The sequence below is a fragment of the Ananas comosus genome, linkage group 19 (genome assembly GCF_001540865.1).
Source record: "Ananas comosus cultivar F153 linkage group 19, ASM154086v1, whole genome shotgun sequence".
Lineage (NCBI taxonomy): Eukaryota > Viridiplantae > Streptophyta > Magnoliopsida > Poales > Bromeliaceae > Ananas > Ananas comosus.
In genome coordinates, this window is record NC_033639.1 from 9,966,866 (window position 1) to 9,985,232 (window position 18,367).

The following is an 18,367-nucleotide window of genomic DNA, read 5'->3' on the forward strand; positions in this document are numbered from 1 at the left end:
AAGGAGACACAACGCAAGATGCGGTGTGGTGATAGGGTATCAAATTAACTTATTTAATCTAAAGATGACGATAATTAATTAGAAGAAATATTTAAAGTTTAATTCACGACAGCTAATGATTAATATAGCTATGTACATGCACGTTTAAAAATAACCTCCTCATGTATCAATTAATCACTTGTCCTAAAATCTACGGTTATAAGGACTAAGGAGTAGTTGGCATTTGTACCAGGATGAAGCAGCTTGCACATGGAATTAAATTGGCCCCTCGTGGCTTTCGAGATCACCAGCTACCTCACATTTTGTGAGACAGAAAATAAATAATATTGGAGACTGAGAGAAAAAAGATATTGGAGAGAAATTTAACGAGAAGAGAAATTAAGACATTCAATTTCTTCTAAAAATCTCTTCATTTTCTTATTCCAACCACCGATCAAACATAATGGGTGGCTAAAAAGTTAGAAGCACAAAAACTGCTGTGCTCCTAATAGCACAGTATCCTTGCTCTCTCTCTCTCTCTCTCTCTCTCTCTATATATATATATATACTTCTCACAACTCATAATTTGTTATGAAAATAAAATAAATGAGAGAAAATTAGTAACATTAGAAGGTTTTTTTTTTGGAAAGCAAAAAAAAATTAGAGCTTGGTGAGATGGTGGTGGAAAAAGTTGAGAGGAAATTAGTAATACTAAAAATTTTTTTTTGGAAACCAAAAAAAAAATTTAGAGCTAGGCGAGATGGTGGTGGAAAAAGTTGCCAAGATTCAAACTCAGAATTTTGGTTCTATTGCCATGTTAAAGAATAATAAATAATTGTTGTTTTTAAAAAATTAAATTATTATAGAGTGGTATTTTAATATTTTATATTCAATATTTATAAACAATATATAGTTAAATTCTTTTGAAAGATGTGTGTATGTGTGTGTGTTTTTTTGGCCATTACTTGACCTGCCTAACTTTTCCTTTTATAGATCTTAAAAATTGCATCTATACTAGGTCCTTATTGTCACCTTTAATTATTAAATCTAAAATTGTAAATTTTATAATTTTATAATCTATCGTTATCTAGAAAGAACCATATATTTTAACCACGTATTAAATCTTTTTTTTCTTGATTAGTTTGAATATGTTAAAATATGTTTTGTGAGTTTGAATTTGACTTCAAATTATAATATAAAAAAATAATATTTACAAATTGAACAATGCAAAGTAATTGCAAAACAGAACTAATCATAAAAATAAAATTAATCTTAATAAAACTCGACCATCATCGAACAATTTCCGACTTTGTCTCCGTCAAAATATCAACAAACCTAACCTTTTCTTCAAGTGTAATGCTTCTATATTTGTTTTTTTTCGTTACCGTTCATTTACTCCTATTCAACTGCTCAGATTTAATTTTTTTTAAATTGTGACTTGCAATAGCAGATCACTTTGGGAGAGGTACCAGTTACTAGGTACATCAAAAAAGAGTATTTTTTTATTTTAATACATGGACAATTTAAAATTTTATCTCTACTATATTATTAAAATTTTTATTCTCTCTTTATTTCCTTTTTCTCTCTCTATCTTTTCTCTCATGTTTTGGCATTTCATATAAGAAAAGTTTCAAATTATTTGACAACATAATTTTAAAAGATAATTTTTCTTTTCTCTTTGTTTAATTGTTTAATATTACAAATGATTTTAATTTTAAGAAACTATTATGCATTAAAATTTCTTGCCCTACCTATATATTGCTTTCTAAATCTATTTTTAATAAAATAAGAATGAAATTTAGATTATTTTTTGATTTAATTTTTTAGTTTTTTTTTCTAGTTCGATCTAAGAATTTTCAAATTTTATCAGATTGTAGGATATTTATTTGTTTCAGTTTTGATAGTAATAACTTGTTGAAATTTGCGATGGCTAATGAATTAGAAAATAATATTCCGATGGAAAAGTTGTGCGGTATTATCTTAAACCTTCTTTTCTAATATTTGTTGATTAACAATTTTTTTTATTTTATAAAATTCGCTAATCATATTCTTATTTACCAACATTACAAAATTTTTAAATAGTAATACAAAATTCCTCTAACTTAAATTTTAATTTTTAATTTTAAATATTTAATATTTAATATTTAAATTCAACGTATTTAGAAATAGAACTATTTCTAAAATTCTATAATTTAAATTAATGCCTAAATTTTAGAAACACTAAAATTTCTAAAATAAATGCCTAAATTTGGGTAATCAATTAATTTTTTAAATTAGTGCAAATTAATGTGTAAATTTAGAACATCAATTAAATTTTCTTTAAATGTTGTATAGTTTAATTACAAAAATAACCTCGAATAAAGTAATCCTTTTACCTGCTAAATATTAAAATTAAATCTTTATTTTCTATTAATCAACTGTTAAGATCTTTTTTATTTTTTTAAAAATAAAGTACCGAATCACTTCTCGTGTTAATTAAAAAAGAAAAAGCAACCGTTTGAAGGGCACCAAATATATTTTGATATAACAATTCCAGTGTAACAGTAGAATTGATCATGGCCCATGCATCCAACTAATACCACCTCTTATCCCTATAAATAACCATTCCTATGGCCCTAAAATCTCAAATCACAGCAACAAATTGATCACTTTCATTTTCGATAAGCTTCTTGTTCTATATCCATGGCTTCTCCATTTCTACTCTCGCTGTTCTTGCTTTGGCTTTTGCACAAGCTCTTGCTTATGATCCTAGCCCTCTCCAGGACTTCTGCGTCGCGGATTTGAATTCCCCTAGTATGTTTCAGTTTCTTGTTTAATTTTCGTTGTGTTCTATGTTATGTTAGTTTGAATATATACTGCTGCAAAGTCGGTATTTATGTCTATTCATCTAAATACTCATGTGTTGATTTTTTATTTAGATATTTGTAGCCAAACACATAAAAAATTTAGTAGGATTTTGAGGGGTCTACATACAAATTTATGCAAGACTAAACTTCTCTCCTGCATGGCATGTATGCATGATTCAGTTTTCATCAATGGGTTTGTGTGCAAAAATCCGAACCTGGTGACGGCGCAGGACTTCTTCGCTTCCGGCCTGAACATCGCCGGAAACACGCAAAACAAGGTCGGGTTCAACGTGACGCTCGTCAACGTCCAGAGGCTCCCGGGGCTCAACACTCTCGGCGTCTCCATCGCGCGCCTCGACTACGCCCCAAACGGCCTCAACCCCCTCCACACCCACCCCCGCGCCACAGAGATCCTTACCGTCATCAGGGGAACCCTCCTCGTCGGCTTTGTTACCTCTAGTCCTAACAACACGTATTATTTTTCTCTAAAAATTTAAGCCGTTCGTAGGACACATTCTTTAAATTTTTCAACAATATTGTTTATTTTTTTTACAAAAATATTACCTTACTAGGTGGAATGTTTTGTTTTTCATTTTCTAACAAAGATTATTAAATACTTGCTATGCTTCTATATAATAAAATCAAAAGTACCGGAAAGATTTATATAATGAAATTATTAATTTCCATATGCTCATTTTTTATATTTTGGAGTACAAAAAATATATTTAATAGTTACAAATAACTTTGATGCAAGTAAGTGATGTAAATGTCTCTTTTCCTGTCAACTTAAGTTATTAAAGAATATTATTTTAATTCTTTTTTTTTCCCTACAATAGGCTCTTCCAACGGGTCCTCCGTCCCGGTGACGTTTTCGTGTTCCCCATTGGCTTGATCCACTTTCAGTTGAATGTCGGCAGAGGCCCTGCAGTCGCCATTTCAGGGTTCAACAGCCAGAACCCAGGGCTCATCGTCATCGCGGACGCTGTATTCGGGTCGAACCCGCCGATCCCTGTGCAGGTGCTGGAGAAGTCGTTCCAGGTCGGGCAGAACGTGATCCAGGAGCTCCAGGCGCAGTTCAAGTAGATATGAGATTCTGAGACCTTAATATATATGAGGTCTCTGATTGATGTTCTTAGTTGTTGGATTTGTGTACTGTGGTTGTTTCGACCTTTGAATAAAGGTAGCAGGTATATATATGTAGTAACTGCTACACTTTGCAACCACTGCTCTGGTTTCGTTATGACTGTGAAAGATGTATTTGCTTTTGAATAATATTGTTGATGATGTGATCGCTTGAATAATATATATATATTCCTTAATGAGATTTCAAATTCTTAATTAAATTAATCTAAGGGTGCCTTTGGTTCGCGCGGTTTTTTTAAAATTTCTAATAATCCAATAAAAATAAAAAAAATATGACGGTGTTTGATTAAACGCACTAAGTAATCTAGTTGGTAATAATAGATTTACTTGGGAATAAGATTTATTCCAAAATACTAATTTCATTTTCTTGAGGGAGGGTGGGTATTCTCATATTAATTGATTGGAGTAATCATAATATGTCTAATCTCTTTCTTTCTCTCTACCCGCCGGCTAGTTGGTATTATTTTCTTTACACTTAACCTTATATATCTCTCTAAACTTATCTTTTTCTCTCTCTAAACTAAGCTCTTTTCCCCTGCTTTTTCTAAAATTTCAACTCTCTCGCTCCCTCTAATTTTGACTATATTTCTCTTTCTATTTATTTAATTATGCTCTCTCCCTCTAACCTATATTCTCTCTTCATTTTTTCTAAAAAAATGTTGAAATTTTTTATAACATTATCTAAAATTAATTAAAGAAATAAATAAATAAATTATATATTTTTTGTAAATTTAAATAACATGACTAAATAATATGACCATACGAACTAAACACAGAAATACCATATTCTTAGTAATAGGATGAGTAGAAATAAAATTCTCGGACATTTTTTTATTGCTAGTAATTTTTCATAGTGCGAACCAAACGCACTCTAAAAGTAAAAAAATTTGTCCGGAATAGAAAGATACATGACATAGACATGAGATGGGAAAATGCAACATGAACTGACCAGTTCGATCTAATCTGACTCGGGTTCAACCAAATTTTACTTTACTCATCAAGTACATATATATATATATGCACCTATCATGTAGAGTTCACCACCGCATGAGGTTGAAATGAGCTTTTGAGTTCGAAACACAAAAGTTCAATTGAAAAATTAACTTTATTCTGCTTTTTCTGTGAAAAAAGTTATGATTTCCGAGTAGCTTTAATAACAAAAAAAGAATTTAATTTATAGTCAAAATATCGAAGTGATCACTGAAGTCGATTCACACTTTGGATTGAACCTGCGAATTTTCAATCGGTGAAGTTCTCGCTAAGGTCACGACGCGTTCTCAAAAGATAGGCATGCAACAACATTTATGGATCGGATAAAATCTAATTTAACACGAATTTTATTGTTACTTGTTTGAAATTTTTGTGGTCGGTCTAAAAAGTAAATAGGCATTACGAGAGATTATCATAAGAGGGAGATTAGTTTTCGCCGCGCAATAAGTTGCAGTTTTTTTCTTAATTTAGAATTAAAAGTGAGTTGGATTGTTATATTGAAACAATACAAAGATGAAATCATACAATGAATTTAGCGTATGGGAATTTAATTAATTAGTCCAAAGTAAAATCAAAGAGTAATTAATGCTAAACCCACACATACTCTTTTACAAGTCAAAGTTCCTGAAATTTCTTACTGTATCAATATTTTGTTTTTTATAATATTAATTCACTGCAATGCATGGATTACTTCACTAGTTAATTATGAAACTAGAGCCTGCAGTCATTAATAAATAAATTTGTATTTTTATTCTTGCTAACTCACATGCAAACATTACCAAATTGTTTGCTTATTCAAACCAATTAATACAGTCAAATGAATAAATCCACAGAAATGAATAACAAAAGCAGATTACATGCGATAATTGGGAAAACCAAACATCAAAAGTAAATTACATCTAGTATATATCTTAGTTTCAATTGGTCGATGCGAACTGAGCCTGAATCCAATCTATGGTTTTCTTGTCCACCTGAAAGGTCTTAGCAAGAATATCATCGGAAATGGAAGGATTTGAACCGAAGACCGATTCACCAATCCTAATGAGACCCGGATTCTGGCTACCCAGGGAACCGAGGGCGACTGCCCTAGTTGGACCATAGTTGAATTCAAAATGAATCAAACCCTTAGGGAACACGAACACATCGCCCTTGTTAAGGACCTTAGAAAAGAGCTTGTTCTCAGGGTTCGACGTGACGAATCCAACATAGAGGGAGCCTTCTATCACAGTCAAGATCTCGGTGGCACGTGGGTGAATGTGTGGCGGGTTGAGACCATTAGGTGCAACATCAAGACGAGCCATCGAGACGCCTAGGGTGTTGAGACCGGGAATCTTGCTTGCGTCGATTAAAGTCACTTTCGATCCGAACTTGTTGGATGTGTTTCCGGGCTTGTCTAGGCCGGAGAAGAGGAAATCCTCAGCTTTCGCCAGTTTTGGATCTTTGCACACGAATCCATTAACAAACACTGCAGGAACATAATTAAACGCATAGTTAGTGTCACTAGTAAATACATATGTACGTAAAAGGAGTAGCAGCTAATTAAAGACCCAACTCCAACTACTTAACCCTAGCTAGTAACTCAAATGGCCGAGAAGAGCTATGTATTAAGTTGCTTACCATGAGACATCTCATCCGCGACGCAAAAGTCTTGGAGAGGACTAGGATCGGAAGCGAATGCAAACGGAGAAGCGACTAAAAGAAGAGCGAAGAGGAGGATTTTAGCTGCCATTTTATATATGTTTCCTAATGCTTATAGGCCACTGCAGAGTAAATGGAACTTAAGTAAATGTTGTTGTTTTTGATGATGGAAAAGAGGCTTGGGTGTTATGAGTCTATATAGAAGAAGAGGAGATGTGGGACTCGGTTTTATGATAAGGCTTCGAAAAGGTCATCATATGATAGAGCCTTGAAAAGGTCATGTTTACCTTTACAAAAAGAATTGAAGCTACATTCCTGGTAGTATGAATTGGTCCTCGTTCTGATGTGGTTGTTGTGTAACTAAAAAGCACTTAAATATGATCAATATAGTAACCTTATCAAAGTACAAAAAATAGTAAAAAATACGGCGGCCGACTGCATAATTAATGAAGGTTGAAGTAGTCCTATATGTGCATGTAAGTTACCAAAATGATTTTCCAGTTTGATCTCATGAACAGTGTTCTCTAGTGTGAACAAATTAATAAAGGAATCGGGGTTGTTGTGGAGCACCTTAAAATAGTTTTCTCTTATTCACTATAATTTCAGCGCATATAAGAAAGTTTTTTTTTAAGAGAAAGATAGTATTCTACCCGGTTGGTTTATTTTTTTTAGAAATAAACTTAGTTGGAAATGTAAAGTAATTAGACTTCCGATTTGGGATCTCAAGTACCAACCACAAATTAAGTCCTTTGCCCTTTACGCTAGAGACGGTCGGTGTATATAAGAAAGTTGGTGGCTCCAATAATAGCACTTTTCTATAGAAATTGATGGGTAATGTTCGATCCTATATTGCAACTTGATCGCTATACGTTTCAAATAGATATATATTCTAATCCCCAAACTTTTACGTATATTTTTGCAATTCAGTCTTTGACCTTCCAAAAAAAAAAAATCTAATATTTCTTGAAAATTGACGATTTTAATCTCTCCTATAAAGTGGCTCATATGTTAAAAAAAAAATTACTTGTATAGCTCAGTTTAATTATTAATTACAAATAGTGATCATAGAAGGTCCTTTCATTAAAAATAGTTCTTTTTTTTTTTCTGTAAGACTCAAACTAAATTGCAATAAATGTGACGGCTTAGAATTTAAGTGTTTAAATAAAACGTTTAGAGACCAAATTTTAATATCACAGAGATTAACCACCCATAATTAGTCTTAACCCAGCAAAAAAAAAATCAATTAACTGTATGTGTATTTAAGTAGATGTTTATAGTGAAGAAAAGGACTACGTCATGCATGAAGAAATTAATGTCTCAATGGATAAGTCAATTTTGATGGCTTCTCTCAACAACCATTGCTATCATCTTATATCCAAATTAATAAGCTCGCTACTTGAAAAGTATACATTTCTATATCATTGTGTGTATTTTATTCTTTTCCCATATATAAGCTTTACCTTAAAATGTTAAATACAAAAATATTTAAACATTATTTTTTTATAAGCTTAAGTTTCAAAAAAATAACGACTGTCACTACAACAGAATTAGGTTATAGGGACACATGTTTGGGACACTTTTGAGTAAGTGTCCCATTTATGCTAAAACTTAAAAACACATCTACTAATGCCTAAATATAAAGCCCAATCCAACCAAAAATAAAAGATTACTCTACTCAACCCACCACACCCAGTCCATTTGGCCCGATTACAAACAGAAAAGAAAAAAAAAAAAGAAAAATCAATTACCATCTTTTCTTCTCTCTTCACTCAATCCACTGAAATTCTAGACGAAGAGCTTTTACTGTCGTCCTCCTCCGCCACCGCAGCCAACGAGATAAAGTTTCGGCGGTTGTTAAATGCTTAAATAAGTGTTGGTAAATTAGCAGCACTCTTTTAGGTTATAGAGACATTCTTTAACTGTCACTATATACCTAGCGACCCCACATATAGCAACACTTTTTAAAAGTGTCGGTAATTTTAGCTAGCAGCACTTTTTTGACATATACCTACATTTAAAAGTGTCGCTATAGACCGTTTTTGTTGTAGTTGTATAATTTAATGTGGTATCAGAGTAGAAAATTCAGAATTCGAGTCATGGGCTAAAAGTCTCCGGTCTAGACTCAAGGAATTTTTAGAAAATAATAATTATTTCGTATTATTTAACACGAAAGTCACAAAAATATGCACATTAAACTTCTTGGGATGAAGAGTAGAGATCGACTTCTTGGGCTTGGCCCATTTTGTGATGTAGCGCGAAAATTTAGAGCTGAAATCACCAAAAAAAAACATAATAGAAATATAGAATGCCTAGATTTGGAAAGGTATGAAGAGTAGAGATCGAATTGTGTTCAATGAGGAGTTTGGCTTGTTCATAGTTAAAAAAAAAGCTAGAAATTCATATACGAACACTACAACAAAAACAGGCTATAGCGACACTTTTAAATATAGGTACATGTCAAAAAAGTGCTGCTATACACTTTTAAAAAGTGTTGCTATATGTGGAGTCGCTAGTTATATAGTGACAGTTAAAAAGTGTCGCTATAACCTAAAAGAGTGCTGCTAATTTATCAACACTTATTTAAGTATTTAGCAACCGTCGAAACTTTATCTCGTTGGCTGCGCTGGCGGAGGAGAACGACAGGAAAGGCTCTTCGTCTAGAATTTCAGTGGATTGAGTGAAGAGAGAAGAAAAGATGGTAATTGATTTTTCTTTTTTTTTTTCTTTTCTGTTTGTAATCGGGCCAAATGGACTGGGTGTGGTGGGTTGAGTAGAGTAATCTTTTATTTTTGGTTGGATTGGACTTTTTATTTAGGCATTAGTAGATGTTTTTTTTAAGTTTTAGCATAAATGGGACACTTACTCAAAAGTGTTCCAAACATATTTTCCTATAACCTAATTCTGTTGTAGTGGAATAATTTCATATTGATAATAATGAAGCTTAAAGTGTGCTTTACATAAACTACTATATTCCAAATTTACAGGTTTAAGTTTTTGGTTTGGATAGGCTCTAATAAATACGTTATACCTGTGGTTTTGTACGAACTTGCATTATAATATTCTATCCCGGAAAAATTGAAAATTGCGAGATTTGACTGAAATATTTTATCCCAGCTAAAAAATGCTTCTTTTGCAACTTTCGTTATCCCCGCTTTATTCTAGAACCAAATGGGTCTAAAGCTTTATAAATCCAGTACAAAAGCTTAGGTCTTTGATGGAGCTATTTAATTAGTTACTTTTTTTTGCATGGGAAATGCTATTGTACACCAAAAAATTAGTGTAAATTTTGCATTCAGCTTTCTTGAACTTTTTATATTAAAGAAAAATATTGATAATGTGCATGTAGGATGTAAATTTTTACCTACGTTTTGGATGTTTAATTAGCTAGCAATATTGCTCTTGCTCCTCATACAATATTTATCCATAAAACAACAGGAAAAGAGATTCAGTACATTAACTACTATCCAGTAATTAATCATTATTAAAATAAATCTTAATTACACACATAAAATAATAATGACACACGTGAATCAAGACATATTACGACTTCCCTTAATTTTATTGTTGATACATGCAAACAAACACACAATGTTTGCTTATTGAGACGAATTAATTAGTACAAACAATCAACTTACTAATAAAATCACACGAAATTAAGTCTCCTTCACGCGTTTATTGTTAATTGTTCTTGATCATTTATATTTGAGTTTGGATCCAATCTACAATCTTCTTATCTAGCTGAAATGCTTTGGCGAGAATGTCGTCTGAGATTGGGGGATTCGACTTGAAGACTGCGTTTGCTATAGTGATGAGGCCAGGATTCTGACTGCTAAGACCTGAAATGCCAAAGCCACTTGTCTTTCCGATATTGTATTGAAAGTGAATAAGCCCTTCGGGGAACACGAACACATCGCCCTTGTTCAAGACTTTGGAGAAAAGTTTGTTATCGGGGTTAGATGTAACAAAGCCAACATAGAATGTGCCTTCTACTACCGTGAAGACCTCGGTCGCTCGCGGGTGAGTGTGAGGTGGGTTGAGACCATAGGGTGCAAAGTCCAATCGGGCTATGGAAATGCCGAGCGTGTTGAGTCCGGGAAGCGCCATTGCGTTAACTAGATTTGCATTAAACCCGAGTTTGTTCATTGTGTTACCAGGTTGGTCAAGCCCCTTGAAGAAGAAATCTTCAGGGGTGGTGAAGTTCGGGTTCTTGCAAATAAGTCCATTGACAAACACTGCGGGAACATAATCCAACACAAATTCCGTTCATGTTAAAATAATCTAGAACAGAGTAATAGAATAATATTAGAAGAGAAGGAGGAGACATGCACACCTGGAGAGTTCTTATCGGCAACGCAAAAGTCTTGGAGAGGACTAGGATCGGAGGCAATGGCCTGAGAAAACACAAGGGCAAAGAGAGCAAGGAGGAGAAAGCGCGTAGCCATTTCTATAATATACCGATCTCTTCTTAGTTAGAACGTAGAGGATGTAAATGGTCGAATGTGTTGTGGTGCTAATGGGTTAGGGGAGAGGGGTATATATAGAGGATAAGGCTACGAAAGAGTCGTTGATAGCTACAGTGTTAGAGGAAGAGTACTACAATGTTAGGTATAGTAATTAATTGAACATGTCAAAGCCAATTAATTAAGATTTTCTCTTTTATACACGTTTCTTTGGAACGAGCATTGCATCGAATAGCAATCCATGAATTTTATTTGATAAGAATTTTTCTATATTTCTCTCTCTCAAAAAAAAGAATTTTTCTATATTAATGCTCCACTAATTAAACCTTCAAAATTTTTGTCTTATCCCTTGAAAATTGCATATAATCATTTTTCTGCTTTTTTTTTATTAATTTCTTAGTTAATTAAGATAGTTTTCGTTTTCTCTCTTTTTTTTTTGGACATCGAATAAACTTAAGATAGTTGAAGAATTAAAGTTAAAAGACTACGTACTATTGCATGACTCATCCAATTAAGGTATGCGAATTCCAATTTTTTTTTTCTATGCAAACTTCAAAAGCTACTTTTCTTTTCAAACAAGACTTGATTAATTAATTTAACAGCTTTTCTCTAGAAACTACGTATAAACACAATCTTACACTTGATTTCTAGTAAATTAATTTTGTGATACATTGAGAGACTTTTTCTTTTACCCAGTTCTAATCAACTGAGTCAAAAAAAAAAGGACACATTAATCGAGGTGCATATTTAAAAACTCATCTTAAACCAGGTTACTTCAATTTATTCAACTGCTCCCTTTGAATTAGTGTTTTTTTTTTTGAGAAATAGATAGCGAGCTACCTGTTTCATTTATTAAGTTAAATGAACTGGGCATATATGTTGGAAGCAGCTTGGGCTTCCAAGAAACAGGCAAAAATACAGGCAAAAAAAGAAGTAACAAGCATAAGAAGAGCGTAGAGGCTAGGGAGGAAAAGAAATAAAGAAAAGAAGAAGGGGTAGAGGATCGCTTTTAAAGCACAGCTGACCAGCTACTGGTGAGAAGTTTGACGCACTCTAGCGACCTTGAAGCATTGGGTACAGATCCACGGAAGGTAGATTGATTCCTTTCCCTCCAGACCACCCACCAAATCGCTGCCAGGTTACTCAAGCAATGTGATGCTTAGCTAGTCCTCAACACGATGCCATGACTTGCAACGAAATTAGTAGCAGCACGTGTTTTGGATCTCCGTAATTAAATGATGAAAGAAGCATAAAATGTATGAATAGTTTCATTGCAACTGGGTCCTTGTTTTTTTTTTTTTCTGACTTAAACATTTTCGTTTATAAACTTTTATGTACATTATATATATGCACTGTAGTCTCAAGCCTTAATTTTGTTTTTATAATATGTTGATTTCGCTCCCTTTTTTTTTTGCAAAATTACTAGCTTATGGCAAAAAACAGCTTGTACATGCATGTAGAATACATATTCTTTTAAATTTGATGTTTAAATCTTTAGAACGTCGGCTCATCCATTTCACCTAGGAGAGAATAGAATTTAAAAAGAAATTAGGTTGAAAAATATGGAGAACTATTCTCTAGCTTATAGTAGTAATAATAATCATAGAAACCTTTCGTTCACTTTAGAGAGAGGGAGAGGGGAAAAAAAAAGAAAAAGAAAAAGGAGGAGTTTATATACATGTACAAAGGAGCATAATTTATATGAATCACACGCAACTAACAACATATAAATTTTAGAATTTAGTGGACTAATATATAAAAATCCCTATCAAACAAATAGTACATGATGTCATTCGTGTCGCAGTGCATAGACTTTTTCATGCAGAGACACGTAAAGCTTAATTTTTTTTGCCATGGAAATAAAAAATTTTAGAAGGATCGACGCTGTTGGAGAATATTTATGAGGTCATTGATAAACCTTTTGTATTCTCACATCATGACCAAATCAAATGTAGTGCTTGGACAATGATACGGGCAAAATAAAGAGAAAAGTTAACTTGACTTTGACATGTTCCATTAATTAATTGACTACTACCTGCTCAACGACTCTTTCATAGCCTTATCCTCTATATATACCCCTCTCCTCTAACCCATAGCACCATAGCATACTCAATTACATCTTCTTGTTAAATAACTAGCTAAGAAGAGAGATAATAGAAATGGCTTCTCGCATTCTCCTCTTTGCTCTCCTCGCTCTCGTGCTTTCTCAAGCCATTGCCTCTGATCCTAGTCCTCTCCAAGACTTTTGCGTCGCCGATATAAACTCCCCTGGTATATATCCTTTTTCTTCCTGTTTTGCTCTTTGTTTCTTTTTCTAGTATTGATTTTAGTATGATTGCTTAGTGGATTTGTGTTTTTGATTTCTTCCACAGTGTTTGTCAATGGACTGGTTTGCAAGAATCCGAACTTCACCACTCCCGATGATTTCTTCTTCAAAGGGCTTGACCAACCTGGTAACACAATGAACAAACTCGGGTTCAATGCGAATCTAGTTAATGCAATGGCGCTTCCTGGACTCAACACGCTCGGCATTTCCATAGCCCGATTGGACTTTGCACCCTATGGTCTCAACCCACCTCACACTCACCCGCGAGCGACCGAGGTCTTCACGGTAGTAGAAGGCACATTCTATGTTGGTTTCGTTACATCTAACCCCGATAACAAACTCTTCTCCAAAGTCTTGAACAAGGGCGATGTGTTCGTGTTTCCTGAAGGGCTTATTCACTTCCAGTTCAATATTGGGAAGACAAGTGGCTTTGGCATTTCAGGTCTCAGCAGTCAGAATCCTGGCCTAATCACTATAGCAAACGCAGTCTTCAAGTCGAATCCCCCAATCTCAGATGACATTCTCGCCAAGGCATTTCAGCTTGATAAGAAGATTGTAGATTGGATCCAAACTCAAATATAAATGATCAAGAACAATTAACAAAAAATGCGTGAAGGAGACTTAATTTCGTGTGATTTTATTAGTTAGTTGATTGTTTGTACTAATTAATTCGTCTCAATAAGCAAACATTGTCTTTGTTTGCATGTATCAACAATAAAATTAAGGGGTCGTAATATGTCTTGATTCACTTGTGTCATTAGTATTTTATGTGTAATTTAGATTTTTTTAATAATGATAATTAATTACTGGATAGTACGTAGTTTATGTATTGGATCTCTTTTACTGTTGTTTTATGGATAAATATTGTATGAGGAGCAAAAGCAATGCTACCTAAACATCCTAAACGTAGGTAAAAATTTACATCCTATGTGCACATTATCAATATTTTTCTTTAATATAAAAGTTCAAGAAAACTATCTAATTTTTGGATGATTGAATGCAAAATTTACACTCATTTTTTGGTGTACAATAGCATTTCCCATGCAAAAAAAAAATGTTACTAATTTAATAGCTCGATCCATCAAAGACCTAAGCTTTTGTACTGGATTTATAAAGCTTTAGACCCCATTTGGTTCTAAAATAAAGCGGGGATAACAAAACAGCCAAAAGGAGCATTTTTAGTTGGGATAAAATATTTCAATCAAATCTTGCGATTTTCGGTTATTCCGAGGTAGAATATTATAATGCAAGTTCTTACAAAACCACAGGTATAACGTATTTATTAGAGCCTATCCAAACCAAAAACTTAAACCTGTAAAGTTGGAATATAGTAGTTCATGTAAAGCACACTTTAAGCTTCATTTATTATCAATGTGTGACTATTCATATATGAATTTCTAGCTTTTTTTTTTTTAACTGTGAACGAGCCAAACTCCTCATTGAACACAATTTGATCTCTATGTACTCTTCATGCCTTTCCAAATACAGGCATTCTATATTTCTATTATGGATTTTTTTTTTTTTTGGTGATTTCAGCTTTAAAATTTTCGTGCTACATCACAAAATGGGCCAAGCCCAAGAAGTCGATCTCTACTCTTCATCCCAAGAAGTTTAATGTGCATATTTTTGTGACTTCCGTATTAAATAATACGAAGCAATTATTATTTTCTAAAAGTCCAGACTCGAATTTAGAATTCAGACTCGAATTCAGAATTTCTCATGTTTGGGGTGAAGATTTTTAGCTCGTGACTCGAATTCAGAATTTCCTACTATGATACCATGTTAAATTATATAATAATCGTTATTTTTTAGAAACTTAAGCTTATAAAAAATAATGTTTAAATATTTTTATATTTAACATTTTAAGGTAAAGCTTATATATGGGAAAAGAATAAAATACGCACAATGATATAGAAATGTATTACTTTTCAAGTACCTAGCTTATTAGTTTGGATATAAGATGATGGTAATCGTTGTTGAGAAAAGCCATCAAAATTGACTTATCCATTGAGACATTAATTTCTTCATGACGTAGTCCTTTTCTTCACTATAACATCTACTTAAATACACATACAGTTAATTGATTTTTTTTTGCTGGGTTAAGACTAATTATGGGTGGTTAATCTCTGTGATATTAAAATTTGGTCTCTAAACTTTTTATTTAAACACTTAAATTCTAAACTGTCACATATATTGCAATTTAGTTTGAATCTTACAGAAAAAAAAGAACTATTTTTAATGAAACGACCTTCTATGATCACTGTTTGTAATTAATAATTAAACTGAGCAATACAAGTAATTTTTTTTTAACATATGAGCCACTTTATAGGAGAGATTAAAATCGTCAATTTTCAAGAAATATTAGATTTTTTTTTTTTTGGAAGGTCAAAGACTGAATTGCAAAAATATACGTGAAAGTTTGGGGATTAGAATATATATTTATTTGAAACGTATAGCGACCAAGTTGCAATATAGGATCGAATAGTACCCATCAATTTCTATAGAAAAGTGCTATTATTGAAGCCACCAACTTTCTTATATACACCGATCGTCTCTAGCTAGCGTAAATGGCAAAGAACTTTGTGGTTGGTACTTGAGATATCCCAAATCGGAAGTCTAATTACTTCACATTTCCAACTAAATTTATTTCTAAAAAAAATTTAAACCAAGCCAATTGAATACTATCTTTCTCTTAAAAAAAAAAAACTTTCTTATATGCGCTGAAATTATAGTGAATAATACAAAACTATTTTAAGGTGCTCCACAACAACCCCGATTCCTTTATTAATTTGTTCACACTAGAGAACACTGGTCATGAGCTCAAATTGGAAAATCATTTTCGTAACTTCATGCACATTTAGGACTATTTCAACCTTCATTAATTATGCAGTCGGCCGAGGCGCATTTTTTAATATTTTTTGTACTTTGATAAGGTTACCATATTGATCATATTTAAGTGCTTTTTAGTTACACAACGACCACATCAGAACAAGGACCAGTTCATACTACCAGGAATGAAGCTTGCAATTCTTTTTGTAAAACTGAACATGACCTTTTCAAGGCCCTATCATATGATGACCTTTACGAATCCTTATCATAAAACCAAGTCCCACATTTCCTCGATCTTCTTCTATATATACTCATAACACCCAAGCCTCTTTTCCATCATCCAAAACTACAACATTCACTTAAGTTCCATTTCTTCTGCAGTGGCCTATAAGCTTTAGGAAACATATATAAAATGGCAGCTAAAACCCTCCTCTTTGCTCTTCTTTTAGTTGCTTCTCCGTTTGCATTCGCTTCCGATCCTAGTCCTCTCCAAGACTTTTGCGTCGCCGATGAGATATCTCGTGGTATGAAATTTAATACATAGCTCTTCTCGGCCATTTGAGTTACTAGGGTTAAGTACTTAGTCGCAATTGCGTCTTTAGCTGCTACTCCTTGCATGTACATATGTATTTACTAGCTAGCGTCGCACTAACTATGTGTTTAATTATGTTCCTGCAGTGTTTGTTAATGGGTTCGTGTGCAAAGATCCAAAGCTAGCCAAACCTGAGGATTTCCTCTTCTCCGGCCTAGACAAGCCTGGAAACACATCCAACAAGTTCGGATCGAAAGTGACCTTAATCGACGCAAGCAAGATTCCCGGTCTCAACACCCTAGGCGTCTCGATGGCTCGTCTTGATGTTGCACCTAACGGTCTCAACCCGCCACACATTCACCCACGTGCCACCGAGATCTTGACTGTGATAGAAGGCTCCCTCTATGTTGGATTCGTCACGTCGAACCCTGAGAACAAACTCTTTTCTAAGGTCCTTAACAAGGGCGATGTGTTCGTGTTCCCTAAGGGTTTGATTCATTTTGAATTCAACTATGGTCCAACTAGGGCAGTCGCCCTCGCTTCCCTGGGTAGCCAGAATCCGGGTCTCATTAGGATTGGCGAATCGGTCTTCGGTTCAAACCCTTCCATTTCTGATGATATTCTTGCTAAGGCCTTTCAGGTGGACAAGAAAATCATAGATTGGATTCAGGCTCAGTTTGCGTCAACAAATTGAAACTAAGATATATACTAGATGTAATTTACTTTTGATGTTTGGTTTTTCCAATTATCGCATGTAATCTGCTTTTGTTATTCATGTATGTGGATTTATTCATTTGACTGTATTAATTGGATTGAATATGCAAACAATATAGCAATGTTTGCATGTGACTTAGCAATAATAAAAATTCAAATTTATTTATTAATGACCGGCTCTAGTTTCATAATTAACTAATAAAATAATCTGCACATTGCGGCGGATTACTATTATAAAAAAAATATTCATACAGTAAAAAATTTTATGAACTTTGACTTGCCATGAGATATCTATAAATATAAATAATATAAGAAAAAAAAGTAGGAAGAGATCTTATTTTACTTATTTTTTATTATAAAAGCGATTTGTTAGAGAACAATAGATCATCGAAATATATTAATTAAAAAGTGAGTGGGTAGAAAGATGAAGCATTAAGAAATGAAAAAGGAGAAGAAGATAAGAGTGACGGAGAAACTGTCATATGACAACTTTTATGAAAGATAATGTATAAGTATAGATATAGATTACGTGACCTCTTCTCTCTCTCTCTCTCTCTCAAAAAAAAGGCAATTTTTTTTGCCTTTTTTGGTTAAATAAATTGACATTTAATTGGCTTCACATTCGAAGGCAGACTTTAGATATGATTATATATGCCAAGCGGTTTATATCAGAGTCCTCTTGTCTAAGCATCATGCTATTCAAAATGAATAAGTATTAATTAATGAGTATTAATTAATTCCTAGAATATGGTACACTATAACAAAATTATATATGTTATAGGGATATATTTTTGGGACACTTTTGTGTAAGTGTCCTATTTATTTCAAATTTTTTTAAAAAAATCTACTAAGGTCTAAATAGATAGCCCAATCCAATCAAAAATAAAAGTTTACTCTACTCAACCAATCC

At 33.2% G+C, this 18,367-nt stretch overlaps 5 protein-coding genes across 5 annotated transcripts; 3 read left to right on the forward strand and 2 right to left on the reverse strand.

Annotated features, from left to right (window-relative positions):
* On the forward strand, positions 2,625–4,130 carry LOC109725200 (germin-like protein 8-2; the record flags this gene model as incomplete). The annotated part of the gene is made up of 3 exons (XM_020254299.1): positions 2,625–2,772; positions 3,006–3,297; positions 3,662–4,130. Coding segments are annotated over 3 exons (687 nt in total), but the record flags the coding sequence as incomplete, so codon positions are not given.
* LOC109725010 (putative germin-like protein 2-1) lies at positions 5,827–6,711 on the reverse strand. The gene is made up of 2 exons (XM_020254049.1): positions 6,576–6,711; positions 5,827–6,423 (listed from the first exon to the last, which is right to left on the reverse strand). The coding sequence occupies exons 1-2, from the start codon at positions 6,685–6,687 to the stop codon at positions 5,876–5,878; spliced, it is 660 nt and encodes a 219-aa protein (XP_020109638.1). The 5' UTR covers positions 6,688–6,711; the 3' UTR covers positions 5,827–5,875.
* LOC109725278 (germin-like protein 8-2) lies at positions 10,046–11,086 on the reverse strand. Its single transcript, XM_020254400.1, has 2 exons — positions 10,927–11,086; positions 10,046–10,828 (listed from the first exon to the last, which is right to left on the reverse strand). Exons 1-2 carry the CDS (start codon positions 11,036–11,038, stop codon positions 10,293–10,295), a joined length of 648 nt encoding a protein of 215 aa, XP_020109989.1. The 5' UTR covers positions 11,039–11,086; the 3' UTR covers positions 10,046–10,292.
* LOC109725277 (germin-like protein 8-2) lies at positions 13,176–14,110 on the forward strand. The gene is made up of 2 exons (XM_020254399.1): positions 13,176–13,327; positions 13,429–14,110. Exons 1-2 carry the CDS (start codon positions 13,216–13,218, stop codon positions 13,962–13,964), a joined length of 648 nt encoding a protein of 215 aa, XP_020109988.1. The 5' UTR covers positions 13,176–13,215; the 3' UTR covers positions 13,965–14,110.
* On the forward strand, positions 16,548–17,500 carry LOC109725274 (putative germin-like protein 2-1). Its single transcript, XM_020254396.1, has 2 exons — positions 16,548–16,735; positions 16,890–17,500. The coding sequence occupies exons 1-2, from the start codon at positions 16,624–16,626 to the stop codon at positions 17,435–17,437; spliced, it is 660 nt and encodes a 219-aa protein (XP_020109985.1). The 5' UTR covers positions 16,548–16,623; the 3' UTR covers positions 17,438–17,500.